We start from the raw sequence: 26,325 nt of genomic DNA on the forward strand, positions 1-26,325 counted from the left end.
CCCAGCACAGGACACAGCAACGAGCTCCTTCCAATGTGGTCCGGGGGGCATCGCCAGCGTCCTGCAGGCCTGCTGGGCTGGTGGTGTGAGGTCCGGGAGCCCGAGTCTGGGGCTGCTCTCCAGTGTGAGAGCTCACAGGAACACGTGCTCTGTCTTAGCCCCTGCCTCTCCCCAAAATGCTCCTCAGAGGAAGATGGGCTGGGACTCACCTGGGTAGGCCGCCCCGGTTGCTCAGTAAGTTTCCTGAGAAGCTTAGGGTTCCGTGTTTTCCACAGAGTTCCTCTGCGCTCACACCAACAGGGAACAATGGTGGTGTTGGGTGCCAGGTGGGTGCTGCTGACACTTGTGCTGTGGCCCCACTAGGACACCTGTGTCCAGGGGATAGGCTGGCCAGAGCAGTCTGAGCAAAGAGAAAATGCTAATCAGCACTATCTATTATATGAACTAATCAATAGGTGTAAGACAATTGGAGGAATGGTTTTTTTTCCTTCTAGAAAAACAGTGTTGATCTGGGAGGTTTTTACGAGCTCAGCTGCTAATTTTGGTCTGGCCTTCTGGCCCCTCCGTTGGATTGTCTTTAAGTAAATCTCGAGAACTGCTGAAAAAGCAACCTGGTGCCTGCTCATTGCCCTCCAAGGACAGTTTCACTGGACTTCCTGTCTACCTCCAGCTCTGTCTGGTCTGGAGGACTTGACCTATTTCCAGGAAGGAGGTGTAAAGATCATCTTATTCACACTGCAAAGGGAGAATCCACTAACTTCGAAGGGAGGGGCCAGGAAGAGGAGATGCCCACCCGCTAGGCCCTCCTGTCCTGACGCGCATCAGGGGAGTGCACTTTTTGTTACAGCGAGGGCAAGAAGCACAGCAGTGGCTGTGTCCTGAAGCTCAGGAAATAAAGATACTGAAATCTGAATGACCGAGGGAGAAACAGGGCAGGGAATGCATGTTGTCAGAAGTCACCAAATGAAAAGCAAGGATTGAAATTCAACAGCGCTCTTAACTGGGAAATAGTTGGAGTCTCCACTCCTCAGGGAGCAGGATGCAGAACAAGGAGGCCATAGATGGTCTCAGAGAGCTTCTGGAAAGACCGTGGGGAAACGAACGAAAATCCGAAAGCTTTTGCCTAAACACAGTGGCAGGAAACTGTTGGCACTTTTCTACTCCTCCTGAAGGCAGAGCAGTGCTTAAAAGATCGGGCAGAAGTTTCGGTGAATAAGATAAATGAATCAGTGACTGAAGGGTAAATAAAAACACAAATCTATCCATATATACATATTCAATTTATTTTTTAATATGTAACTTAGTTTTGAAAAGGCTATATAACATAAAATAAAAAATGTACAAAACAGTCGAGATTTAAAATTAAGGGTAAGTTGGCCATTTTCAAAATGCTTTCCCGTACACGAGTTTATTTTTACACTGAGCCTACCTGCGGCCCTGTGAGGTATGGAAACTATTATTATCCCCCTCTTTAGGTTGAGGAAAATGAAACTCAGAGAGGGTAAGTGACTTGCCAAAGGTCACACAGCAGAGCTGCGCGTCAAATGCAGGGCAGCATGGGCAGGCCTCAGGAATCAGATGTCTCAGCAAACCCGTTGTGGTTCTCATAGCCGACTGCCTCTGTCTGCTGAGGGACAGGAATGCAGTGGCTTACTGTCGGTTTGGCTTGTGTTGGTTTCCTAGGGCCACCACCACAAGTGACCACAAACCAGGTGGCACCCGCAACAGAAATTTGTTGTTTCACTGTTGTGGGGGCCAGGAGTGCAATATCCGGGTTCCTCCTGGAAGCTCTGAAGGAGACTCTGTTCCATGCTTCCCTCCAGAAAAGAGCCGCACTGCACAGCGGTCCTGGGTCCTGAGACTGTGTCTTTCCTGGTCGGACATGGACGTGAAGTGCTTCGTATCAGAGGGGGCGTCAGTGTCCTTGGGACCCTGCACGCAGCCCTTCAGGCTGCCGATCATAATTAGCCGTAGTGTGCATGCTGTGTGAGGGGTGGTTTCACAGCACACCCTCCATTTGTGACAAATTGGCACCATGGCTGTTATTTATATGGTGTCTCAGTACACATCTGCAAAAGATCTAAATTGGTACTGGCGCTTGTACACAGCATCTGACAGTGGACAAGATGCTTTCCCGCTTACCAGCTTCTCTGGTCTTCAGATTGTAGCTATGAGCTCACCCATTCTGTATTCTTTTTTTTTTTAATTTTATTTTAATGGTTATTCAAGTACAGTTTTCTGCCTTTTACCCCCATCCCAGCCATTTTGTGTTCTGAAGTGACGGTGCCGCCGCTCCAGCTGTGGTCAGATGCAAGGTGACATTTGTCTTCCATCTGCCCCTGTCCGTGGCTGTCACCTCAACCCTCCTCTGCCGAGACAGCGGGGGCTGCTGTGACTCCACTTCCTCAGCAAATCCAGGAAGGGCCTGGGCAGCCGCTCGCACCCCTGCTTGGCACTGGGGTGGAGCCTGCTGCTGAGGCTTGTGTGGTGGGCGCCCTCCTGCGCGCTGCCTGCGGTGTTGGAGCGGAGCGGCAGCAGAGGGGCACGCCCCCGCTCCCGGGTAGGGCAGAGGCCGGTGGACAACATGTGGGAGCACTCGGCAGTGGGCAGAAGAACTGGGGACAAGAACTGGGGAACTGAGTGGGTCAGCACTGAGGTCAGCCCCACACCTCCCTCTGTCAGTAGTGGGCACACCTGCTGGGGCGCTGGGCGCTGACCGGCTGGTCCTGCGGAGCTCAGGCCAGAGCCTTCGCCTGGACCTCCTGGGATTGTGACTGTGTTCAGAAGGAAAGGGTGCATTGTACGTGGAGAGTAGGGGCCCTTTCACAGGAAACCTGCCAGGTCTGCAGTCGGGAACTTGGTAAACGTCCAGAAAACGTGTCACCTGAATGGTCGCAGTGCCTTCGGGCGCTGGGGCAGGGCCCTGGCCTGTGGTCTGGACAGCTGTTTCCTGCTAAGCTCTGTCTCTGCGAGGCCGAGTCCCGTTCACCCATCAGACCTGCTGCGGCTCTCCTCTGGGCCTGGGCTGTTTGTCCGTCTTTTGGGTCCACCTCGGCCGCCATGGCCATGGGGAAGCTTGTTTGGTCTCTCATACCTGTTTCTGTCTCATTTTTTAATAAATAAGTGGCTTTCCTGAGAAGGAGGTGGAGCATAGAGTGGGGAGCACACACGTTTCCACAGCCTTGATTTCCCGTGCACCGCCTCTCGCCTTAGGCCAGGGGTGTCAAACTCATGGTTTCTGGGGGCCACATCAGCCTCCCAGTTGCCTTCAAAGGGCCGGATATAATTTTAGCACTGTATAAAGGTAACTGCTCCTTAACTAGGGGCAAGGAGCTCTGCACTGTCACTGGGTAGAAACAAGGTGCCGGGCTGGATGAATAAGGTGGAGGGCTGGATGTGGCCCGCGGGCCTTGTGTTTGCTGCCTGTGCCTTAGGGTCTCAGAACCTCCACCTGTTACTTGTGTGTGAGGCTCCGAATGGGCGGAGAACAGAGTCAGTGAAGGTCAGAGGACCTGGAAGCAGGAGTCGGGACATCCAGCTTGAGGCTGGTACCACCAGCCGCCCTGCCCTGGGTGTGTGCCAGCGGAGCTCACCAGGGAGTGCAGACCCCAGAGAAAGAGAGACCAGCTTTCAGCTGGGCCCGGGTGCCAACTCCCATTTACTTTTTAGACTTTTGGCTCCAACCAAACCTGCCTCAGGCAGAAACAAATGTCACCTTCGGGAGACCAGCATTTCTCTCCCTCCTGTTTGGTGTCCATTAAAATCCACCTGGATACAGCTCTGCTTCCCGTGGGGCTGGGCTGGGGGAAAGACAGGAGAACCGTCTGTGCTCTGTCGCCCCTTCCTGGCACCCATAGTGAAGCTGGGACCTGCCCCGTCTCCTGGACACGAGTCTCCCTGCTGTTTACACAGAGACTAGAAAGGTTGAGGAAAGTGAACAGAAAATGCAAGTGTGGAAAGGTAGGTCTGCAGGGTCAGAGACGGGAATCAGTAGGAAGAGCCTTGTACCGGGGCCGGCGTGCCTTCGGCTTCTGCTTCAGTGAATCCTGTGATGGTTGGAATGCGGGATCTGGGACATGGGCTTGCCTTTTCCCCCCTTTTCTTGGTGCTTTCCCAGCTTGGTACTGTAGAAAAGTCCATGATGACTCAGAGAGGTGCGTCCCTCTCTGAATCCTTTCCTTTGTATGATCAGTGTTTCTATATTGAATTTCTAGACATTGAAAGAAAATAGAAAGGTTTAGAAGATTGTCAGTGCCAGATTGGAAATTGGGATTAACTGGTCCACATGGCTACACTGAGAACCAAGGGAAGGAGAATGATTTACTCAGGTTTGCACAAAAGTTAGTGATGGAGCCTGAACCAGAAGCTGGACTCTGCTGACTCTGGACTTAAGAGTCCTTTCCTTTGAAATGTGTGCCTCTTGCTATCAACGCTTTTGTCTTCCTGACTTTGCAGGAATCCACCACTGAGAGCCAGGGGCCCACAGGCCTCTGGAGTTCTGAACCCAGCGCTAGACCAGCTCGCCCAAGGTCCGCTGGGTCGTGGACGTGTTTGCACTGGTCTTGCTGACCTCAGCGGAGCTTCCGTCCACTTGCAGGGCTGTCCTGGGCCTCCGGGATGTTTAAACGCCATCTGAGAAAATGTCCTCAGAACGCAGCACTGTGAATAACCAAGGCCACAGATCACAAAGCCCACCTCCCCTCCCCCGCCTCAAACTCTTTGAACTGGTGGTTCTCAAATAAGGTCCCCAGACCAGCAGCATCAGTGTCGCTTGGGAGCTTGTTAGAAATGCAAATCCTTCCGTCCCATCCCACTGCTACCAAATCAGAAACTCTAGGGGCAGTTCAGCAATCTATCTGCCTTTTTAACAAGTGCTCCAGGTGATTCCGATGACACTGAAGTTTGAGGACCCCTGCCTTAAGCATCTCTCAGAGCCAGGGGTAGCTCATGGCTTTTCTGATTCATTGCTTGTGACACCCACTCCCCACTTTTTCCCTTCCCGGAGACCGCTGCACACTCCATCTTGCCATTCGTGCGAACGGTAGGGGGTGGAATGGAGAGGAATGGAAAACCAGTGACCCTGCGGCAGGAAGAACTGTTTGCCTTGGCAGGTTCACCAGGACTTGGAGCCAAGATTCAATCAATCCTAGTGATTGACTTTATTTAAGCGATTCTCCCATTCTCCTCTGCCTCCTGCTTGGGGAGATGCGGGGGAGGGATGCAGTGCTTCCTGGAAGGAGGGGCCCAGAGCTCTTCTTTGTCCCACTCTGAGGCCCATACCCCTGCTGCCAGAGCTGCCAGAGCTGCCAGCGCACACGTCTCCCCAAAGAAAACCATGCTAGGCAGCTCTTTGCTCTTAAAGTGGGGTTTTCATTTTGCACCATTAGCTCAAACCAGTGGGGACTTAACACAATCCATGAAATCAAGCAGTTAGGCAGCAGGATCCCGCTGGCTGACATCAGTGCCGCTGCGCTGCGTGTGCGAGTGTGTTGGGGGGCTATAGTGCTGCACACTCCACTGTCTTGCCTGCCCGCCCCCCCCCCCCACCTCCCCAAGATGTCTGGGGTCCGGGAAACAGAACAACGCCAATAAATAAGTTGTCCAAGTCAAGTCGCTCAGGAGCATTTTCGACATCTGCTGTTTTTGTGAGAGGGAAAAAAAAAGCTGCTTTCAATCTTTTTTTTTGGGGGGGGGGTGTTGGTTTGCTTTCTTCTCTTTCTGTTTTGCTAACGTGTGTCCCGTAGTCAGTAAATGCATGTAAGTATGCAGCGTGTGGTTTGTGGTCAGCGCAGCGAGTCTCAGTTATTGTGACCGAGTGCAGCTCCTTTCTGTGCTAAAGGAATTAACGACGCCAAACTCCGGCTTCTGCCAGGAGCGGAGAGGGCTGCCGAGCTGCCATCGCCGGGGCCTCCGTGTGGCGCCAGTGCCGCAAAGCCAGCTCGTGGAGGCGCCCGCACCCTCTGCCGAGAGTGTCGGAAGGAGGCTGCAGTTGCGCACAGCCCAGCCTTCCCCGGCGCTGTGACCCCGTCTCAGAGGCACAGTGGGATCTGGGGATGGCGCTTCTGCCTCAGGCACGCCCACCCAAGAGATCTGTGAAAATGGGGTAGGAAGCAGAAAATGGAGTCCTCTCTGTTTTTGTTGCTCAGCGAGGTCTTGTTATGGAACAGGCATGTTCATGGGGAGGCTCCGTGCAGGTTGAGAGGGGTGAGCTGAGTGAGGCCACAGAGTGGATGCCCGGGCGCCCACTTGTGCTCTCCGACCCCCCCCCCCCCCCCCCCGGATCCAGGGGGCCACACCAGAGTCTGCTGGCCGTACTCACCTGCTTCTCACATCGTCTATTTTTGAGCTTTGGCCTTCTGTGGCAGAGAAAGCAATTTAGGGAAAAAAGCAAGTCATCGGGAACCTGGGTGTGTGCTCCGTTATCTGCCGGGGGTGAGTTTTCAGGAGCACCGATCAGAGAAGATGGATCCACTTGCTTGTGGAATTGTCCCCAGGATCTTCTGGGGCACCAGTTGTCCCCTCTTGCTTCTCTGCTTGGGGGCGCTGTGGAAGAGAGCAGTGAGCCTTGGTGGGGGGCCCAAGGGCAGATCCTCAGCAGAGCTGCGGGGGCCTCCAGCTGTGTGGCTTTAGGTGAGTCGCTTCTGAGTGTCAGTCTGTCCGTCCCTCCGTCCATCCCTTCGTTGAACTCGGTGTAACATCTCTTCCAGTTCAAGGAAAAACTTCAAATTCTAACCTAGCTGATTTTTTTATCAGAAAAATGGTGGGGACCGAGTGGATCTGTAGGCCACTTCCTTACCCCAAAGGCAATTAAACCCTTATTCGAGTATAATTCGAGTTCTTATTCGAGTACAACCCTTCAGAAGTCCCACCTCCTGACCAGCTGCTCTATTGAAGGGACAGCAGAAGACCTGGAAATGTAATCTTTGGTTTTGAGATTTCACACTTTGTGATTCATGTCTTATTTGGAGACTACAGTTTTTTAAAGAAAATAAGCTTATGCCTCAAAAATCAATGCAGCTTAAAGAGTCAAAGAGTAATACAAGGCTTTTAACGAAAATGTCAGCCCCTCGCCCCATGCCTTCCCTCCATTAATTCCCACAGCCCAGAGGTAATCGTTTTAGCTGTTTCTTGTGGTGTTTAACGTGGTTATCATTTGACTTCTGAGTTTTAATTTTTAAGACATCATTCATGTTATTGAAGATAAAGATTTACAGTGTTTCACATTCTGCAGTCTCCCCAGTAGCTGTATCACACTGTTGGTTAAATTCATATTCAATGCTTAATTTATCTAATTATGTAAACATCATCTGCAGCTGCACCACGTAGCGCACTGCATTTACATTTCCTTTCTCATACACCTTTCCCCCTTGAGTTGGTGATTGCCTCATTTCGTTTTCCCAGTCCTCATGTCAGTATTAAGCATTCAGCCCTGCACTTTTCTGTAGGTACTGTGCCTGAGTCCTTGTTACCCCTGTTTCCGCCTGTACTGGCTGAGCTTTCGGCCTGCCACCCAGTTGCTCTGGGAAAACCATTCTAAGACTCACATAGCTTTTTTTTTTTTTTAAAGATTTTATTTATTTATTTTCAGAGAGGGAAGGGAGGGAGATAGAGAGAGAGAAACATCAATGTGCGGTTGCTGGGGGTCATGGCTTGCAACCCAGGCATGTGCCCTGACTGGGAATCGAACCTGCGACACTTTGGGTCGCAGCCCGCGCTCAATCCATTGATCTACGCCAGCCAGGGCGACTCGCATAGCTTTTTTAATTTTAAGTTAGATCTTCGGTTCTCTGAATTCTGTGTCTTCTTATCTGCACTCTTATAGAGGAGGGACACCACGGAGAGGCTTCCTGAGGAAAAGTATGTGGGAGGTACTTTTTCTGTAATTGAACGTCTGAAAATACTTTCTTTCTCCCGTCTGTATCCTACCCTCACCCGCTGATCACTAGTCAGGCTCAGGGTCAGACGTGGGAACCTTGGGCGCCCTGACCCGTTGCCGTCCAGCTTCTAGCACTGCTGTTGCCATTCTGATGCCCGCCCCTTTGCCTCAGGTGTGACCCTCTCCTTTTCCTAGAGGGTTGGAAGGGTTCTCTTTATCCCTGGTGTTTCCAGATGTCACGATTCATTGAGCTGGGGACTGATTGATCTGAGAGCTCATGTTCCTCATTTCTGGGAAATTTTCTTGTGTTATCTCTTTGGCACTTAAGACTGAAGCACTCCATTGGAAGTGCTTTGCGCATCTGCGAGGCCTATGATTTGTGGCGCTTTGTGCTGGAGCTTCATCGTGGGAGCTGCAGGCCTTGTCCCTTGGGCTGCCAGTTTCTTTAGACAGAAACCTGTCTGTTTGCTGCCTGAGGGGTATAACTGGTGTCCTAACACCTGAGGGTCTCAGATGCACTCTGCAGACTTTCAGGTAGTGCAGCACCTCACCGCCCTGTCCTGTCTGGTGTAGCCAAGCCCACCATCTGCTGGTTCGAACCTTCTGGAGAGAATAAAGCTCTGGGCTGCTGCTGGAGTTGGCGAAGGACAATCACCTGGCTTTATGGCCCAGATGAGTAGATCTGAGTGTCCATACGTACCTTTCCCCAGGTCCTGTGTTTAACAGCCTCTGCGATGGAGGGCAAGAGCGCCCAAGCAGCCCCGGTTCATGAGTGTTTTTGGGCCCTGCAGTGTGGATCGGCTCGTTCTCACTGGCAGCTGAGTTTCAGCTTTTCCTCTCCCTGTCAAGCCAGCTTCCACCACCCATTTGCTTTCTATTACACTAAATGTTGATAGGTTCTTGTTTCCTTTACCATTTTCCTGCCTGTGTTTATAACTTTTTTTTTTACTATAATTCTAAACTGACTCTGAGGAGAAGTGGAAATGATTGCGTGCCCTCAATCTAACATGTTTGGCTAGCAGTGGCTGGTGGCAAATCCTCACAGACATTCCAGAAGCTTGGTGGCTGTCAGGATGGCGTACCTTTTCTTCCCACTTCCTGCTGGTTGTCAGCGCTCTGGAATCCACCCTCACCCCTGTGGATCCTGGCCCCCCGCAGGTCATCAGTGACCCCCAGCTGCCCAGGCGGGGGATCTAGTCTCACATTCCTTCCCAAACTGTGCAGCATTTGTGATCGGGAGTGCTTTCTCCATTCAAAATACCTTCCTTCCATGCTTCCTGGGTCCCGAGGCTGCCTGGTTTTCCGTCTGTACCTGTGATGACTTTTGTAATAACTCTTCTTCTTCTCGCCCCTGTGAAGGTGCTCCCTGGACTCTTGCTCTTTCTCTTTCTTTCTCTTCTCCGTACTTTATTTACTCTTCACTGTAACTACTGTCTGTAATCAGATGAGTCCCAAATCTGATTACTAACCTAGCTCCATCCCCACCTCTCTCCCAGCAGATCTTTTTCTTGTACGCCTGCAGCACTTCCTTGTTGTTGGTTGTGTAAATGACTGGCCCTTGGCTAACACTTGTCCCACATCCCAGCACCCTGTGTAGGTCACTGGAAGAACAGTGGCATCCTTAGTATAAGCAGATCAGGAGGAAGAGATGGTTTTGAAGAGAGGCTGGGTTTGTCCTGAGTGTAATGAGTTTCCTGTTCCCATCCACAGTCTCAGAGATATGGCCAAGTCTCGTGGGAAGTATACCAAGGGAGCATAATTTGTGGAAAAAGAATATGGCTTAGGCAACTGAAGTGGAATGAAACTTTGAGGGTCTTCCTGAACATAAGGGATTATTTCTTTTACGATTGCTGAGAAAGACCTAGACAGCCCCTAATTGTAACCCTGAATTTGGGGTTTTCAAAGTTTCTGGGTCTGTGAGTTCTGCAGCGACCGGTGAGGTGAAAGGTGGGAGTAATAATACTCCTGCAGGATGCCAAGTTGCTGCCAAACACAAACAAAAACACAAAGCCCCGAGCAAGTGTTTTGCTTATTTGTTGTTTTGTTTTACTTCAGAACCCAGCTGTTACCGGTAGCCGAGGTCAAGGGCACAGCGTGGGGGTGCTGGAGACAGCTTTGCTCGCTGCAGGTATCGCCCAACATGGTGCTCTGGACGGAGTACCGCTAGGCCTGCAGACTTCATCCCACACTTTGTAGATGGAAAACAGACACCCAGGGAGCTCAAAACCAGATTTTGTGGTCACACAGGTAGAACCCAGGACCTGGGACTCTGTCCGTTGCACCAGCTGCTGCCTCCTGGGGCCTCTCCACCCTGCCCACCAACCACCACGGGCATTGCAGACTCACAAAGCAGTCCAGGGGTGTGACCCCTGGGGTCCAGGCACTGTCTGCATGGTGGGGGCTGGGAGGGGAGGAGGAGGTGATCAGTCCCAGGCTGCCGCTGGGCCAGCACCCACCCTGTCGCAGCAGCCCCTGGGTGAGGCGTGGTGGGGGGTTGCCCGTGTATCTACAGGCACAGGGAAATCAACCTCCGACGGCTAATCGCCTGTCCAAACATTGTTGGTAATCTGCATCCCTAAAATAAACCCTTGAGAGATGGAAAGATGTTAGTAATTTCTGGCCATATGTGCCTTCCCCTTCCCTGCTTTCCTTACCTCAAAAAAGAAAGTGAGCCAAATGGCAGGGAATAAAGAGTCTAATGCAGAACACATTTCCATCATTTGATTTCCCCTCTCCCTGTGCTGTCCCCCCTCTTATGTAAACTGAATTCCTTTACACAGTCATGGCAAAGGACCATTAATTTTTGATTTGAGCTGTGATTAAAAGCAATACAATCAAAAGAGTGAGATAATTTCCACTGAAGCAAATATCATTTGAAGCCCGGGCATGGTATGGTAGGAAAGAGTGGACTCTTCAAGGTCAAGTATGCCTTCTAATTCTGATTCCAAACCTCACAAATGGTGGCTGTGTATTGTCATTACTTAACCTGAGTCCTTCTCCTTGGTTGTAATAACTAATAAAGATGATTCTTCACATGGCTGCTGTGAGCCACACCGACTGCACCTATCTTGTGCCCATAGGCAGAGCCAGGAATATGGTGAGTTCTTAAAAACGGACGGTTCACTTCTCTGCGGAAAAGAGGGCACCCTCATGGTCAGCTGGGCGTGCACTCGCCTCTCCTGGTGGTGGAATTGAGCACTCCTATGGCAATGCGTGGCTCCCAGGGTTAGACTTTGGGAACTAGCTTGAGACTCATCTAATGCATGGGGCCACCTCTTACAGGGTCTTGTGAAAGGAGCAGAATTGTTCCCTGCTGCCTTTCTTTGTGGCTTCTCCTAGTCCCATTTGCTCTGTTTGGCAGAACGGAGGCAGAGAGGGGCCTGAATAGTGTGAGTCTCCTGTTGCTGGCTCCTCACTCAATCCCACTGAGCACCTTTCTCATGTAACCAGCCACGGAGTAGCACAACTGAAGTCTTTTCTCAAGTGAACCCCAGGTGCAAGGTCTGTAAGCCAACAAGGGAAGCTTACCCAGGGGTGGGCCTGTTTGGGCATGCCTGGGCTAAGGTCCTGGAGGGGTGGTTTCTGCTGCTTTCCATTCGGCATCCCCCCTGCCGGTCCCACTGCACTCTGTCCACAGTGGGGGCGGGAGTCAAGCATCAGCGGCGGTGCTGGGCAGTGGCTGGTTTGGGCTGGGGGAGGGCTGAAGAATGGGCCTCAGTGGGAAGCCTAGACCAGCCCGTGAGGTCAGTGCTCGTCCTCAGTGAGAGCCCAGTGCTGATCGGTGCCCAGTTCCTGAGCCTTCTGCCACCCTTGGGAGTGAGGCATTTCATAAGAAACACCAGGGCTAGGGTATTATTTGGGGTTAAGTTGGTTGCAAGGTCTGGAGCCCTTTTTGTAAGGAAAAAAAAGCAGTGGCAACATGTTGAATTTACTGACCTTGACTCATTCATTAAAGATTTGTTCCTAGGACTTCCCCCCCTCCCCTTCATTCTTGGGTTAGACCAACGGTGTGCTTTCTGATCAGCTAAACATTAAATTATAAAGCCTTCACAGTGCAGCTTTTCCTTTGCCAGAATAGTGTTTGTCAACCAGGGGGAACTCTTTACCATTTCATAAGTAAACTTACTTGGAAACGCGGGTGAAACTGGGGATAGAGTCTGCACTCCTTGGTCTTCTTTTCTTGGTCCATTTAATCCGTTAAGTTTCGGGTTCATTACAAAGACTTTTGCAACCGTAGAGTCGCCATGGGGCAGCCAAGTGGTTAAAAGTGCACATTCAGACATGGGTTTCAATTTAGGATGAGTGAGGTCCTAAATCGACTTCGGGCAAGGCAACTTAACCCCTTATGCCTCAGTTTTCTCATCTGATAGTTGAGAAAATAGTTGCACCTTCCTCATGGAGTTGTTAGGTTTAACTGAGGAAATGCATGGAAAATACTCAGCACCGTCTCTGGCATGCCATACGCTTTCATCATTGTTAGCTATTGTTATTTAGTTCCGATTCAAGCCTTTCCCCATGGAGTATGGGTGGAAGCTCTGCATTGTTAAAAAGAGGGGGCTGAGTAATTTTGAATTCGGAGGGATACAGAGGATGTACACATTTTCTGGTGATTAGCATCTAGAAAAGGATTTCCAGCTCCTTTAGAAACACATGGGGCTGGCTGGGTTTACAGAGAGGGGGCTGCAGTAGCGATGCCGTGCGCTGTGACGGACAGCTTGGAAGATGCCTCCACACTGAGTCGTCTCCATCAGCAGACTCTGTGCAGCCATCACGGAAGTCTTGGGTGCACACATTAATGTTAACATAATGTTCAGTCAGGGTCCAGAGAAACAAAGAAAATAGAAGGCAGAGTCGGTGGACACACTTGCTTTCTTTCCCTTCCTGCGGGGGTGAGGGTGTGCTGAGAATGGAAGTAGCCCGTGTACCTTATTCTCTTTGAGAGTTCATCACCTGGACGTATCTGTCAGGGCTTCACCAGGACTTGCTCTAATCTGTCAAAATAGGGTTTGGTGCCATGTGGGTCTACTCAGTGGGTAGAACATTCATGGCACCTGCTAGAGGCTGATTAGTGGTTGACAAAACATTAGCAGTCGACACCCCTTAAAATGTGCTGTCAAAACTCCTCAAAAGACATACTCGTGGGGCCCCAATTTCTCCAGTGCTGAGGTTGGGTGTTGGTGTTTAGTGCACTTGAGCGTGACCATTTGAAGCAACTTTCCCTTGCTGGCTGTGCGCACATAGAATGTTGTTTAGAGGAAACAACTTTCAAGAACTTTATGACCCTTGGGTGTTAAAAAAAACTAAACCAATAACGTCCTCTTAAAAATAAAAACTTAGGGTACGATTTTGAATGCAGAAGTCTAAAGCATTAGATCATATGGATTATATTGGATTATGTGATCCCCCTCTTCTCTTAGAGCATCGTGTGATATTCTGAGTCACCGAGTTTTAACAAAGGGGAATAGGATTAGGTTTTGAAGATGTGTGTGAGACTCGTGGCACTTCGGCATGGGCGCCACAAAACTGGAATCCGCACACACAGGTTGACCGAGGCACGAAGACTTATTTATAGAACTGTCTCCTTTTGCTCACCCTTTGCCTTGCATTTCACCTTCCCCTTCAGCCAGAGGTTCGAGTGATTGCTGTACATGAAAGACTGTTCTAAAACGCTTTCTCTCCCTTTCTCTCCTTGCCCCCTCTGCCCTGACCCTCTCTAGCACTGAGGATGAAAATAAAAGAAGTGAAAAAAGAAAATGGCGACAAAAAGATTGTCCCCAAGAAGAAGAAACCCCTGAAGCTGGGGCCCATCAAGAAGAAGGAGCTGAAGAAGCTCGTCCTGTACCTGAAGAATGGGGCCGACTGCCCCTGCCACCAGCTGGACAACCTCAGCCACCACTTCCTCATCATGGGCCGCAAGGTGAAGAGCCAGTACCTGCTGACGGCCATCCACAAGTGGGACAAGAAAAACAAGGAATTCAAAAACTTCATGAAGAAGATGAAAAACCACGAGTGTCCCACCTTTCAGTCGGTCTTCAAGTGACTCTCACGGGGTGGCTTGCGGAGGGAGCTGGGGGTTGGGGAGAGGGGCGGGGGCTGAGCAGACAACCCTGGGACTCACTGCTTCTTCTGTGGGTGGAGGACGCTGTACCCCGGCTGGCTTTCCTCTCGCAGCACCCCTACTCTGCCCCTCCGCAGCCACGCTCCAGACCCCAGTGTAGCCAGTGTTTAAAGCCACACACCCAGGTAAGGAAAACCAGTTAGATTAGGAAGCCTTGTAAGAGCCACAGTCTGGACCAGCATGTCACTGAGTACAAGGAGGTGCAACACCATTTCCACCAGAGACACTCTCACTAAAGAAAAACTTGCCACTGAAAAGGGGGATTGGGCAAAAATGTAAAAGACCACAGCAAGAAAGTAAGAGAGAGCAGCAAAAAACGATCCCTGCAACTTTCTTTGTGCCATTACAGATTGCTATGGGTCTTTCAGCTAATTGTTCCTTTAGTACTAGACACTTGAAACTGTTGGTAAGAGATACATTGCTTTTGGTTCCAGAGCAGTTTCCCTTTCTGTCTGCTTCAGACAGAAACAGACACCCACCACACTTACAACTTAAGACCAGTCCCGGAGAGGAATAGGTACAGGAAAGAAAAGCACAAGCACAGTGTGTAATGGTGACAACAAGGGGAGCCAGGCCTGTCCCGCCTTCCCATGTGGCTGTCTTTCGCTGTGAATCTGAGTCTCAGATGCCACGTGAGTGGCAGCTGACATCAGCCTCGGGGCATGATCTGACCGCCACACACGTGTGGGGCACGTGCCTGCCTTCGTGTGAGGGAAAGGAAACCCGGTGGGCACTGGACCCATGGCATGAGAGAGATGATGATTTTCAAGCCCAGGAGGTGATGGTTAGTGGTTTTCCAAAAAACGTAGTTCAAGAAGAGAAAAAGCAAAAATTTAGAACAGTCTGGCAAATTGCTAGTCAGGGTGAACGGTAATTGGGTGGAGAGCTTAGCATTCTAATTTCATCTGTTCATTCCATTTCACGTTTCTTTAAAGAGCAACAACCAAAAACCCCAGTTGCTTTTCAAGGGTTTTGTCAAAAGTCTGCACTGAGCCTGTGAAAGGTGTACTGAGACCAGGGTCTCTTGGAACATCTGAGGCCACTTTCCAGCAGTGCAGCGCTGTCACCAGGCTCTGTGGGAAGGAGGTGGGTCCAGCCGGGAGCCTAGCTGTGTGGCTGTCCTCCCTGAGGGGTCCCCGGCTGCTCTGGCCTGAACACCGTGCTCATCGGGACTCTCACCTCTTCCCATCCTTTTCTTTCCTGTGGGGAAATGGATTCCTCTAACTTGATTGCCAACAGGTCAGAGAAATTCAGGACAGCCAGCCTTGCCTGTGCTGCATTTAAAAAAAATTATCTTTATTTCCCCAGAGGGAAAGTTAAGCCACAAGTGTCTCCTCATCCAAGGAGAGAGTTTCCAAGGCAGCACATCTCTGCAGTTTTCCTGAGTGCCCTGAGATGTGTCTCAAAGCCCTGTGTTTATTAAGTGTGTACATAAACCTGTTCACTTACACGACTTCATTCCTCTTGTTGAGTGTATGGGAGATAATTCAAAACAATCAATGCTAATTTCTTCCCCAAGCCTGATTCTTAATCCTCTTTAGCGCCTCGAGGACTTGAGTGATTGTCCCTCTGGGCTAATGGCCGTACTCAATGCGGATGCTGCAGAGAGGCCAGGAGGTGTTACTGCGTGGCTGTGGCCCTGGCCCTGGCCCTGGCCCTGGCCCTGGCCCGACATGGAAACGGTGGAAGATGCTGTTAACTTCTGAAGACTCTGGTCTGAAAATCAGCCCGCCAACTTCGTTACCTACCTGAGGGTTATCCTGATGTAATTAACCTCTCACAAGTAGTGATCCTGTTATTTTAACACCTTTGTTTGTTCTCTCTGACCTTTAATCATAAAGTGTTGGGGACCTTAAGTGACTTGCCTGTAATTTTGGATGGTTTAAAGAAATGTGTATATATATTAGTTAATTAGAAATATTCTGCTTTCCTATTGTCAATTGAAATTCAGAGCAATTTCATGAGTGCATGGATCTGGGTCTCAGTTTTGGTTGATTAACTGGAGTTCATTGATTGTATGTATCTGACGTATCTGCTCGCTGTGATGGAGAGAACGCATCACGCACGGGACCCTCATTCCTGGTAGGGGCCGTGGGGGAGGAGTGTGTGTGGGGAATTAGCAGTCCCTGCTGAAAGGTGATGGAGGAGTGATGCCTCTCTACGTGGGGATTCTCCGGTAGAAGGGCACATGTTCAGAAAAAGTTCAGAGTGAATGGGAGCTGTGAATTGCAGCTCCAGGTTTTCCCCCAGCCACAGAGTCCTAGGACTGGGAGCTGCTGTGGGTCCGAGATGCCCGCCTGCAGCTCTCTCTCCCTCTCTCCCCCCACAACACCTCGACAGTTTCAGGGTGCAGAGGGAGGCTGTGGGCCCAAAGCTGCATTTTTATCTCAAGACTTAATTTTGCCCCCCAAAAGGATATAATAAAACCAATGTGCAGACTCATTGGCTTGGTCATTGGTTTCCAAAAGAGGAGGGGAGCGGTATGTGTGGTTTGGTAATTATTGCTAGTGCAAAGGTCGTATTTGTAACGGTTTAAAATGACCATTCTGGATTGAACCCTGTGAGGTCATTGGCAGAACTTGGCTCAAGCCTTAAAAAAAATAGTTATCTTAGAAGATAGAAAGGGACTGAGAATTCCCAGGACATCTTACTTTTAGAATACCCCATGTAACACTTGGCTCTTGGTGCTGCTGAATTAGCACCGAGGCAGAATCCAATCAGAGCTCTAGTTTTCATTTGCATCTGTAAGTTCAGAAACACCTTTTCTGAAACCTAGAGTCGGTGTTCCTCATCAGACCCCAGGTGCCAGTTACTGAAGTGTGGCTGCCTTGTGGGCTCCGACGATCTGGCTTGGAAGCGCACCCTGGGAAACTCCCCGGGAATGACGCGCTGGCCGCTCCGACCTGTCACCAGCAGATACACAGGACACAGACAGAATCCTTGTTTTCTCTAGCTCCTTCCTGTAGCATTCCTCTGTTAGAGTCTAAATCTTCTACAAAAGCTTTGAATACTGTGAAAATGATTTTACATTCCATTTCATTTATGTTGTTTTTTTTTAAACTACATTTTACCAGAGGTTTCGATGTTATTGCCTCTGTTAATAGTAAATCCCGTATGTGTTCATTTTATTTTCATGCTTTTCCTGCCATGTATCAATATTCACTTGACTAAAATCACTCAATTAATCAATGATAGTGTGAGTTGTGACTTCTTCCCCTGATGACACCACTCACCCTCTTTGACGGCGAGCACCCCCCACTCCTGATTTTTTCCAGCGATGTTTTCTGGTGTCAGTTTAATAGCTTTCCAGGGGTACACGGCCTGGGTGGGCTGAGAAATGCCTGCAGGCACCCCGGCCACCCTCTCCCACTCCCACCTTCGCCGTCTGCCCCCATGGATGACTTGGGCAGTGTTTCTCTTGGCTGTGTGTGTTTCGGCTCAGAAAGAAAGCGAAATACTTGCTCTACAAGAATGTATTTTTCAACTCTGCCCAAGTTTCTTTTTCTGGTTTCAGATGCTCTTTCCCCTCTGGCCAATTCAGTTTTGAAATTAACGGCTAAGATTTGAAATTTCTCTGGTGTTTGGAATCTCAGACTCGCAGGAGACCTTGGAGGAGACCCTTCTGGTTTGCAGATGGACAAGCTAGGATGAGAGACGGCTGGGATTTCCCAGAGTGGGGCTCCTGGGTCAAGGGTGCTGCTGGAACTGGAACCCAGGGCTCCCAAGTCCTAGTCTCGTGGGAACAACGCCTTACCACCGAACTTCCCTTTGGACCCAGACAGTGGCCTGTGCCAGGTCCCTGCTATTTCATATGAGGTTATATGCTTGTTGCCTAAGGAATTGTTCAGTGTGACTTAATTCTGTAGGCAATTACAGCGACAGCTTCAGTTGATGTCATTCCTTGATTTAATAGGGCACTTCCCAACCTCAGATGACTGGCAATTTTACCTAGAGGCCAGCAAATACTTCCCCACACAAAACCACCCCTATGCACAGAGACTCTTTTTCAGGCATGGTTTGGGGACTTGTAAAACATTCCATTAAAGTTATGCACCAGGGCGGAAAGATTTTCCCGTACTAGTCTATCCGACTGGCGAACTAGTGATGCTCTAGCCCAGCCAAGGAAAAGATTGGCATTTCCTTTTAGCTCTGCTGTGGTTAATAAGAATGAAAATCTCAGGCTGGGCATGGCTGGCGTTGTCACCCCACTGAAGCCCCACCACCGTGACCCGTGGTTTTCCATTGCTGTTTGATTGAAAAAAAAATTACCAAAAGGACGATGAGATGTGCACAAAGGCATCTCTGCTTCAGCTGTTGGAGTTGCCCTGGAGTCGGGGGTGCCCAAGGGTCAGGACTGCTTGAACCTTGTGTCTAGGAGGCCGGCTGCACAAATCAGCGGCCTTGCCTTCAGAGCTCTGTGGCACCCACACCTCCGGAAGGAATCGCACCCGTGCTTTCCTGCTTAGAGGCAGAAAGAGAGGAAGCGTCAGTCACTGCGTTACTCCACTTGGGCTGGCCCTATTCCTAATGCTGTCTTCCCACAATGGATCCAGAGGTGCCAACGTTTTCACTTTTGCCCCTGAGAAAGAAACTTGTATTGATCATCCAATAGTAATCCAAGGAAATAGGGAGAATCATCCTTAAATCTTAGTATGTATCATGGAGGGGAACTTGCTAGCATGTAATGTCTGGCTTCCACCCTTCAGAAATTAAAGCTCAGAAGGTTTGCCATGGGGTCCTAGACTCTGAACTTGGAACTAGCACTCTAGGTGTTCCAGGTGCCAGCAGTCCACTGGATCTTACTTTGCATAGCATTCTAGTGGGACATGAGTGGCTTGGGGATGAGAGAGAACTTTGGTATTTCCCTTTTCCCTACCCACACACCGTTGTGTTACTGTAGTCCTGTTGGAAGTTCTGTGAGCTGTTCTATTAGGTATTCGTTAATGGAGGTGGGTCAGATGCACAAAAGAGGGACTGAGCCTAACCCCTTTAGACCGGGTACGTCTGGTTCTCCAAGGCGTGCTCAAACTTCAACAGGCACATGAGCCCCCTGGATCCCTGGGTGAAATGCAGATTCCTATCCAGTAGGTCTGAGGTGGGGCTGGGTCTCTGCTTTTCTGATGGGCCCCTGGTGAGAGGGGAGCCTGACCCACCTGGCCAGGCCAGCGCACAGCACACACCTGGAGTAGCTAGGCTCAAACGGGTGGGCAAGGAGGGCTGCTGGGGCTCTCATGTTCTTGCTCCCCGTAAAAGTCATCGCTGGGGTCCCCACATACAGCCTATCTCCTAGAGACTCAAAATATTTGCCATGCTTTGGGTTGGAAAGAAAATCAAACTGTGGAAGAGTCACAGTTAGCAACCCAATGCTGAGGCTTATCCTCTGGACCCGCCCAGTAGATTTCACCCAACCAGCTGTGAGGGCTGGTTCTTTTTCCTCAGACTCCATTTATGGTGGAAACTCACAGAGCCCTTCCTTTTTTCCTTCCGTGGCAAGCTTTTAGAATCTAGTCTCTGCCCTTTACCCAAGTCCCCCAGTCCCCTGTCCTGGACCAGCAGGGGTCCTTGGAGTTAACCAACTGGCGGTGTTTACTTCGACGGTTAAAGTCATATCAGACTCAGACAACAGAATGGGGACTTTTCACGTTCCGTTTGTTCACATCTGGGCAGTTTCAGGCGCAGGTTAGAGGAGAGGCCAGGGCAAGGTGGGGGGTGGGGAACCGCAGCATTTGGAGGGGAAATCCCACCTCTTTGATAAATGGAGGACAGCCTGCCAAGCAAGGCTGATTTACTGGGGGAACAGGCGTTAGGAATTTCTGTCCGCAAAGGCGGAGGAAGGCTGCCTTTTGTAGGCTTGGAGAAGATGGGTCCCAGAGCAAGCTCCGAGTAGGAGCAGAAAGCTCCTGTGTCTTTATACATCTGTGGACTATTTAGATAAGAAGGGACTGTACTTAATCATGGAGGGAGTTGTTTGCTTAAATAAAGGGAGGGAAAGTTGCATGTGTGTGTTTAAGGAGAGAAAGAGGAGGTGGAAGGAAGGAGAAAGGATCCAGCAATTTTCCACACTGAAACCCCACCACGTGGTTTTAATTAGGATGACCTTCCCATCACCTGAGTGCCAGAACTGGTGGGTGGGAGCCGGGGTGCAGGGTTTGGAATTCTCACGGTCTGTCCTTGGGGTTCAGCGAGGCTCCGCCGCGGGCAGCCGTGAGCTCCGAGGAAAGGTTCTTCCTTCTGCCCTTCCCTGGGGTGCCCGCTCCGGAAGCCTGTCCATTGGCCAGCCAGGCGGGGGCCAGGGATGGGGCTTCTCTGACTTTCCCTAGATGCCAAGACTTAGAGCAGCCAAAACCCAGAAGTGCACGTGAGATTTCCTTTCAAAAACAAACAAACAAATAAGAATTAAGAAGGAAAAAGGGGACTTTGCTGTGTGGAAATTCTTTGCCCACGACCCGTCTCTGTTGCACTTTTCACCGGTGCTCACTAGCCTTCCCGTCACGGTTTGGACCCGGGAATGCACTGGGAGTGGGAGGTGGTTTAGGGGTCTCGGTTTCCATTTTTGCTGGCTAGTTCCCTGTAGAGTTTCTGCAGATCTGGGTAATTTTGCCTCTTTGCCTAGAAGATTAAGCTCATAATCTGAAGGAATAAAGGCCTAAGAAGCTAAAACCCGAGTGCCTGTTTCACAATGTGGCCCAGGGACAGCCAGGGTGGGTTTCACAGAATTAAATGGATTCCTCTGGGGTCAGCACCACCTTCCAAAGCTGGCAGCTGAGGCCACCAAGAAGCTAAATTTGGCTGCTGGTCTTGGTCGGTGACTCAGTGACTTCCAGCAGTAGATCCCTCCGGCATGTCAAATCAGGTCCTGGCCTGGCCGGCCCTGGCTGGGGGCTCTGCAAAGGACTCAGAGGAGGGTGAGAGAGAAGAGGAGGCTGCATATAGGTGGCTAGAGAAAAAACAAGCACCAGCCTGCAAATGGCAATTAAGGTCAGCACAAAGCTTTCCTAGCTCTGCCCCTGACTCGCCAACCGTCACGTGTAAACTCTCTGTATCCTCTCATAACTCTCTCAAGTTGCCTCCTTACTTCAGATGCCTCCTCTCTGAGGCGCAGGACTGACGGTCCTTACGACATGGAAGCTAGAGATGGGCGATGAAGGCGTCCCATGATGGAGACGAGGCAGGGACCACTTAGATGAACACCAGGACCCACACTTGCATTGATTTCCACTCCACGGGCTGGAAAGAAAGAGCTCACCTTTAAAAAACCCCTGGAACTGTCTTGACTGTGCTGTGAATCTTGACAATGAAAAAGGAATGCTGGTGTATCCCGGTCATTGTGGCTCCTAGCAAAACATTTGCATCCTAGACCCTCCTCATTCCCAGGCCACCTCTCCTCTGAGCTGGAGAGAGCACAGCTGTCCACAGGGCACTGTTTTCTCCAGGTCGTTCTCAGCAAGCCTCAGCCTGAATCTTCAGCAGGTCCAGAGAAAATTCTCTCCTCTTTTCTGACTCACTATTTCCTCCCCGCCTAGTGGATGGAAATGTGTTTGTTCAGGAGAAGTGGTTTCAACTGCAGGGGAAAGAGATCCAGCTTTCAATCAAGTCAAATGAAATTCATGTGTCTCAAAAGGCACACACACAGGCGTGCATGCACACACACACACACCCAGTCACATACGTGCCCAGGGAGGGTCACGGCTCCGCCCCAGGGGGCCTCTTTTTCCAAAGCACAGTCTGCTCAGGGTCTGTATTTGTTGCTCTCGTTTTCATAATCACTGTTATGTGTTCAGATGATTGTGAGTGGCATTGGGCATGTTTGTTCTCATGTAATTGCTTGTTTCCTACTGAAATTTCCATGTCAGACCCTCTCATTGTTCTCATTATCGCTTGCCTCATATTCTGCCTGCCAGAGAAGGCCCATCACAGCGCCTTTGGTACGGTTGGTATCGATTATGGGGCCCGGTGAGGGTTCCCCTTGCAGGCAGGCCCTCAGGCAGCTGGGCTGTCAGGAGCCGGCCACAGGAATTCGGGGCTGTGAGCAACAGCTCCGGCTTGACCAGCTGGGGTTCCTGGTTGCTGGGCCAAATATCAGGACAAGGGAGACTTGACAAGGGCCTGGCCTGCCTCCTGATTTTGGATTAGGTTAAACTCGAAGTGCATTTTGCACTCCCATCCCAAGTATTTCAGAGGAAATGTGACCCTTGTGTTTCTCATTCATGTGCACTCAGCTCACTCAAATGTTGATTTACAAAGAGCGAGTGATGTCCAAACAAACCTCTAGGGCTTCTATTCCAAGCCAGCCTTTTTTTTCCCTTTCTTATGACTTTTTGTGACTAGGTAGGTGGGAAGAAGAAATCAAAGATTTTGCCTTTGAACTGGGGAGTTGCATTCCATCAGGAATAAAACTTGGACAGAGGAGACAGGAGCGTAGACCTTTGGAATCAATTGGGTTCTATATTGGACAAGTCATGTGCTTCCAGGCCTAATCAGAACCACCTGGACTTCCTCACGGCCCAGTCACTTTCCAGGCAGCACGAAGCATTTGAACTTGACCTGTGCTGAAAACGAGCCAGAGTACATAAAAAGAAAGACCATCATCTGTTTACAGGAATAAACGTGTGTCTACAGAGAGCGCTTGGAATTCTGGGATAAACACCCCATATTGCCTCTTCTCTTTTTCACTTGAAATTCCAGCAACTGCCTCCCATGGACACTAAGTTCCTCTTTCAAAAACCCAACCCTTCCAGGAACTTACGGTGTATTTCCTTATGGGGTGCACATAAAACTTGTTTGGAATGGGGCCAAAGGACGATGGCATACTATACATTCAGTCACAAGTGCCTCAAACTCTTTCAGGAAGCCTCGGACTCTTGCCCACTTCTCATTTGTTTCAGGAGAGAAACTAAAAAATAATGTATCCCTGAACGTGCCAGAGGCACATTTCTTCCAGGGTGTGGATGTGCATGTATGTGGGTGTGACTATACATCAGCGTCAACATGTGTAGGTGTTGGCGCTGGTATGTGTGGGCTTGAGCTTGTGTTGACGTCTGTGTGTGTGATGCGGCTCTAAAATCAGGCCCCACTTTTGCAAGTGCCCACCACACTCTGAGTGTGATGGAATGTTAAAGTGTTCAATTGTGTGGGCCAAGCTGGCCTCGTATAGATCACTCTTGTTCCCGGGGTGCTTTAATCACTTCAACCTGTTTGCGGTCACCCTATCACCACTGCCATTGCCCTCAGCGTTGTGCCTTGCACATGGCTTGTACTCAAGTAACCTGTGTGGGATGGTTAAGAAAGAAGAGGGGTGGGTTGGAAACAACTGGACTTCTAAGGCCTGCTGACCATGGCCTGTGTGGGGCCATCTGGGAGAAAAGAAAGTTACTCTGAAGGGTGAAGAGATTGGGCAGCATGCCAACCGCTTTGCTGCCTCTGCCTGGAAGCCCCTTCCTCGTCTCCTGTCGGCGCTATTGGGTTGAAGGTGTCTTCAGTTAAACTAGCTTTGTTTTTTTCCATTATCAGAGGAAAATGGTGACTTTATGCCAGTAGATTTGAATGTGTTAAAGCTTGGTCTGACCTCACAGACGGTGTCCATCAGCTGCTGACATACCAGGGAAATTAGGGGAAAGCTGGTTTTCCAGTATTTTTTTGGCACAGGACCCAGCAGCTGACAGTGGATCAAAATGAGGGCTCGTAAAGCACAGAGCCAGGACCTGGAGTGCCGAGCGCTCTCTTACAAGATGCTTTCAACTCTTATCTTTCTGGACAGTTAAATGTCTGCATTTGGTGTACCCCCTTGGGGACATTTATGGACTTTTTAGAATGATCCCTTCTGGGGCAAGTAGTAAAGACCTGAACTGGCCAGAAAATCTGGGACATTTCCTTCTAAATAAGCAGTTCATTTTGGATCTTTTTTTTTGTGAAGGTAATCTTCAAGATTCCTTGTTGTGGGACTTGAAAAAACATACTCAGGAGGCAGGAAAAAATACCCTCAGCATCAAAACAAAACCCAGCCAGCAACAACCAAACAATGAAGCCAAAAACCAAAATCCTAAATTTAACATAGGTCTGCAAAGAGAGGATTTCTGATCGCCTCACGCATAGACTCTGACACAGAAAGTATCAGAAGGAAAGGGCTGGTTTGATCTGGTCCGAGCCCGTCTCCTTGGGGCTGGTCTGACGTAAGGGGCACACACACACTGCATTTGCTGGGACGGGGCTTTATCTAGTTGTTTTCCTATCGCCTAAGGGCATCTCAAGAAGAGCCATAGTATTGCAGTTGGCTTAAAATACTGTTCCTACATCAGAAAAAAAAAAGATAAATTAGACTACATCAAAATTAAAATCTGTGCATCAAAGAACACAATCCATAGAGCTGAAAGATAAACTGTGGAATGGGAGAATTTGCAAACCAGGTATGTGATACGGGATTAATATCCAGAATGTATGAAGAATCCCTACAACTCAAAAACAAAACAGCAACGAACCCAATAAACATGGGCAAAGGACTTGAAGAGCAGATATTTGTATCCAAAGAAGATACAGCAATGGCTGTGATGCACATGCAAAGGTGCTCAGCGTCAGTCATCATAAGAAAATGCCAATCAAAACTACAACGAGATACCATGTGCCACCTTTTGGATGGCTGCTGTCAACAAGAACCCTTCATATAATAACCTCTCCCCCAAAACTCAGAAAATAACAATTGATGGCAAAGAGGTAGAGAAATTGAAACCCTTGGGCATCATTGGTGGGAATAGAAAATAGTACAGCTGATATGGGAAATAATATGGTGGTTTCTCCAAAATTAAAAATAGAGTTACCATATATGATCCAGCAATGTGACTTCTAGGTGTATCCTCAAAGAAACTGAAGGCGAGGTCTTGAAGAGCTATTTGTATGCCCACGTTCCTGGCAGCATTATTCACAACAGACCAAAGGTAGATGAGTGGAGAAATAAAACAGTGTATAGTCATAAAATGGAATAGTATTCAGCCTTAAAAAAGGAGGAAGTTCTGACGCAGGCTACAATGTGGGTGAAACTTGAGGACGTTACGTGAAGTGAAGCAAGCCAGCCACGAGAAGAGATGTGCTGTATGATTACAGGAGGCGCCTGGAATAGTCTGATTTCTAGAGACACGAAGAAGAGCAGGGCCTGCAGGGGCTGGGGGCGGGGGAGTGGAGAATCGTTTGATGGTTATGGAGGTTCAAGGTTGGAAGATGCAGACAGAACTCAAGATCGGTTGCACACACCGTACACTTAAACACGGTCAACATGGTAAATTTGGTTATGTGTATTTACCCACAATTTAAAATATTGCTCTTTTTTTCCTGGGAATTTCTGGGACAAAAGAGGTTTTCCAAAGTTCGGGAATATGTGAGCTGGAATCTATGTGTGCAGCAGACCCTTATTTCTGAATTACTTCTGCAGTTTCGTGGCCTCCTGAATGGAAAAAACTTCACGGACCGCGTTTTCTGCCTCCTGCTGCTCACCACACTGGGGAGCACAAGAGGAAAACAGCTATACCCAAATCAAAAGTGATCCCAACTCTTGCTCTGGCAAGATTTTCCAACCCCAGCAGGCGAGCTCCTTGTCCCTTCCTACACACACACTCACACACACACACACACACACACACACACACACACACTGCTCTAGCCGGCTTGGTGGGTGTCTCCCATGAGACGACACCATTTCCCCGTCTCACTGCTGGGCTGGGCTGGGCTGGAGCCCAGAACTCACCCCCTTGAGCCTCCTAGGGGCCTAGTTGTCTGGAGGAAGAGGAAGGGGCTCTCTTCGGCTCCACTGAGGCACTCACAGCTTTACCACCTGTGTGGCCCTGCTCCTTGCTGGCGTGAACACAGGAGGCTTGGGCCACAGGCCTCACATTGCAGGGGACCTGTATCCAAAAAGCATGTTCTGTCAACCAAAGAGGCTTTCCAAAACTGTTACCAAGAACATTACCTCTTTTTGTTTTATTTTTTAAATTGATTTTTTTTTTTTTTAGAGAGAGGGAGAGGCAGAGAGAGAGAGAAAAACATTGATTTGTTGTTCCACTTATTTATGCATTATTGGTTGATTCTTGGATGGGTAAGATCCCCAACTGGGGATCAAACCCACGACCTTGGTGTGTCAGGATGATGTTCTAACCAATATACTACGTGGCCAGGGCCAAGAACATTACTTCTTAGTTGTCATTCCTTTCCCCCAGTATTTAAGATGTCCTATTTTCTTTTTTCCTCCTTGCTTATTTTTTTCTTTTCCATTTTTTAAAAGCCTTTTTTAAAGATTTTATTTATTTATTTATTTATTTATTTATTTATTTATTTATTTTTTAGAGAG

The 26,325-nt window shown here is 49.5% G+C and overlaps 1 protein-coding gene across 1 annotated transcript in view; it reads left to right on the top strand.

Annotated features, from left to right (window-relative positions):
• Positions 1–17,183, top strand: part of SFRP1 (secreted frizzled related protein 1) — a 40,260-nt gene extending 23,077 nt beyond the window's left edge. The window contains exon 3 of the mRNA XM_028526955.2: positions 13,594–17,183. Coding sequence (XP_028382756.1) covers positions 13,594–13,916 — 323 coding nt within the window. The 3' untranslated portion in view covers positions 13,917–17,183. The remainder of the gene's footprint in view (positions 1–13,593) is intronic.
• The last annotated feature ends 9,142 nt before the right edge of the window (positions 17,184–26,325 follow it).

This window comes from Phyllostomus discolor, chromosome 11, assembly GCF_004126475.2.
Source record: "Phyllostomus discolor isolate MPI-MPIP mPhyDis1 chromosome 11, mPhyDis1.pri.v3, whole genome shotgun sequence".
Lineage (NCBI taxonomy): Eukaryota > Metazoa > Chordata > Mammalia > Chiroptera > Phyllostomidae > Phyllostomus > Phyllostomus discolor.